Source organism: Cajanus cajan, chromosome 5 (assembly GCF_000230855.2).
Source record: "Cajanus cajan strain Asha chromosome 5, NIPB_CcT2T_4, whole genome shotgun sequence".
NCBI classification, from domain to species: domain Eukaryota; kingdom Viridiplantae; phylum Streptophyta; class Magnoliopsida; order Fabales; family Fabaceae; genus Cajanus; species Cajanus cajan.
In genome coordinates, this window is record NC_138521.1 from 25,102,819 (window position 1) to 25,105,831 (window position 3,013).

General features: G+C 32.3%; 1 protein-coding gene across 1 annotated transcript; it reads left to right on the plus strand.

The window, feature by feature from the left end:
- Positions 1-643: 643 nt before the first annotated feature.
- Positions 644-1,818, plus strand: LOC145957925 (zinc finger BED domain-containing protein RICESLEEPER 3-like). Its single transcript, XM_083074355.1, has 5 exons — positions 644-863; positions 910-1,311; positions 1,375-1,500; positions 1,595-1,663; positions 1,766-1,818. Exons 1-5 carry the CDS (start codon positions 644-646, stop codon positions 1,816-1,818), a joined length of 870 nt encoding a protein of 289 aa, XP_082930481.1.
- The last annotated feature ends 1,195 nt before the right edge of the window (positions 1,819-3,013 follow it).

Sequence of the window (3,013 nt, forward strand, 5' to 3'; positions counted from 1 at the left end):
AGAGTGGCTATTACATCAGACATGTGGACTTCAAGTAATCAAAAAAGAGGGTATATGGCAGTCACATCAAAAAAGAGGGTATATGGCAGTCACAGCTCATTATATTGATGGGAATTGGAACTTGCAAAGTCGTATTTTGAGGTAACAGTTTTCTTTAACTTATTTGCACTACATATTATTTGTCATTTAATTATCTGTATGATAAATTGATTTAATTAAAATTTTATTGTGTTAGGTTCATTTATGTTCCCGCTCCTCGCTCAAGTGATAAACTTTGTAATGTATTAGTTGACTGTTTGATGGATTGGAACATTGACACAAAGTTATCCACTATCACACTAGATAATTGTAGCACAAATGATTCTATGATTGAAAAAATTAAGGATAAGTTACAGTTAAGCACTTTATTGAGGGATGGTTCTTTGTTTCATATGCGTTGTTGCGCACATATCTTGATTTTGATAGTAAAAGATGGGTTGCAAGTGGTGAAAGATGGGGTAGAAAAGATTCGGGATAGTGTAGCATATTGGACAAAAACTCCTAAGAGAAAAGAAAAATTTGAAGAAACAGCAAAAAATTGAGAATCCCTTACAATAAGAGTTTGGTTTTAGATTGTCCAACTAGATGGAATTCGACGTACAAAATGCTTGAAATTGTCATATCATATGAGGATGTGTTTAGTCAGTTAAAGCAACGGGAGGCTCAATATACATGTTTGCCTACTACTTTACTGTGGCAATTTGCAAAAGATGTGTGTGGAAAATTGAAATTGTTCAATGCTATCACTGAATTATTTTCTGCTACTAAGCATCCAACTGCTAATATGTATTTTCCAAAAATTTGTGAGATTAAATTGACAATAGGTAAATGGATAATTTCTCCCAATGATTTGATTCAAAAAAATGGCAGAAAAGATGTTGACTAAATTTGAAAAATATTGGGGTGTGATTCATGACATAATGGGAGTTGCAACTGTTTTGGATCCTATATATAAAATGGAGTTGGTTGAATACTATTATGAAAAGTTGTATGATCATGAATCTTTTTCTCAAGTTAGGATGATTCGTCAACTATGCTATGATTTGGTTTCTAATTATCAACTGAAAATGAGTAAAGATTTAGGTGGTAGATCTCCAACTATTGATGGTAGTAATGTTGATAATGATGCCTTATCTGAGTATGATATATACATTATGAGGAAACAAAGAACCAGAAGTTCTTTTGTTAAAACAGAGTTGGATAATTATTTAGAGGAGGATGTTTTACCAAGAACCACTGATTTTGATATTTTGATGTGGTGGAAGTTGAATGGTATCAAGTAACCAACACTCCAAGCAATTGCAAGGGACATTCTAGTTATTCCTATATCTACAGTAGCTTCAGAATCAGCATTTAGCACTAGTGGTCAAATTTTAAGTCCTCATCGTAGTCAACTTCATTGGAGCACTTTGGAGGCCTTAATGTGTACTAGAAGTTGGTTATGGAGTGTAGAAACTTCTGGTAATGTTTAAGATAATATATTTAAAAATTTATTAAATGTTTATATATTTTTATTTTATTAACTAATTTTTTTTACTATATTTGATATTTATAGGTTATGAGAATTCTAAAGTAATCCATGAAATTCCTATTTTACTTGATGAAATAGGATCGGATGATGAAGGTAATGTTTTATATTATTTATTTTAATGAGTTATTTACTTTACTCAAAACTTTTATAATTATTTTTTTAATGTATATTAAATATTTTTTTTGTTTTATGTAGATGAAATGATGGAGGATAGTGACATTACTTTCCATTTAGAAGATGATCAATAAATGAAAGATGTATGATGGAATGATGAATTGGAATTGTTACTACCTTTTATTTGTATTTAATAAGTTTAAATATTGTATTTTGTCTAGTTGCCTTGGTCCTTTTTTTATGAAAAAATGGTATTTTGTAATTTTGTTAGATTGGGACAACTTTATGATATTACTACAAACTTTGTTGAATTGAAAAATATTATATTTCGTCATAATTAGAATTTATAAACAACTCTACGTACAAAATGCATAACAATACTAGCAAAAGTGTTGTGCCATTTATATCAAATTATCAATAACTTTGATGTCATAATTTCATATAATTAGATATAATAACAAAATATATTAAATATTATTAAAACTGTTTGAGAGATATTTTGATCAAAAGGAATGTAAAAATTTGTATTATTTTGTTTTTTCTTTTATTTTTTTAATTTTTTTATTATTTATTAAAAACAAAAAAAAATTCCAAGAGCGGGGTCGGGGCCGGGGCGAGGAAACCTGAATCCGGTCAGGGGTGGGGATGGGTACCCAGATTTTACCCCCAGCGAGTATCGGGGGCAGGGATAGGGACGGTTTAAACCTGCGGGGACGGGGGCGAGGAACATAAAACCTGCCTCTGCCCCGCCCCGTTGTCATGCCTATCTATTAGTGTCTGCCTAGAAAATCTTGAAGAAATGGTGGATGATTCCTTCAAATGACTTGCTCCAAGTCCCTTGGACCTTCCTTGAGAGAATTCTAGACATGAGATTGACCAAAGAAGAGGTTGAGACACAAAGGTTTTGGATTGGGAAACATCTAAGCCAAGGGAGTAAAGGTTTGCTCACAAGGTGCTTATCCTAGAAGCTTTCTAGGAACCCTAAACCTAAACGTCTAAAGGACTTTGAAGTAGAGAGCATATGGATGAGAAAGCTTAATGCTCTGCATATAATACTCAAAGCGAATACAAGTGAAGGAGGAGAGCTTAATTTATAGGCAAGAGATGGAAGAAATTGGTGCTAATGCTCCAAGGGTAGGTGTAGGCACCGAAAATTTTTAATTCAAATAGAATTTGAATTTCAAATTTGTGATAGTCACATGCTACTCCATGTGCAGTTCCAATTTCATTAAGATAACATTTAGGGTTAATTTGAGGGTACTTAGGGGTTGATCATGTGTAACCAATCTTAGGTTAGCACATGTACACCAAATGCATCTCAAATTTGTG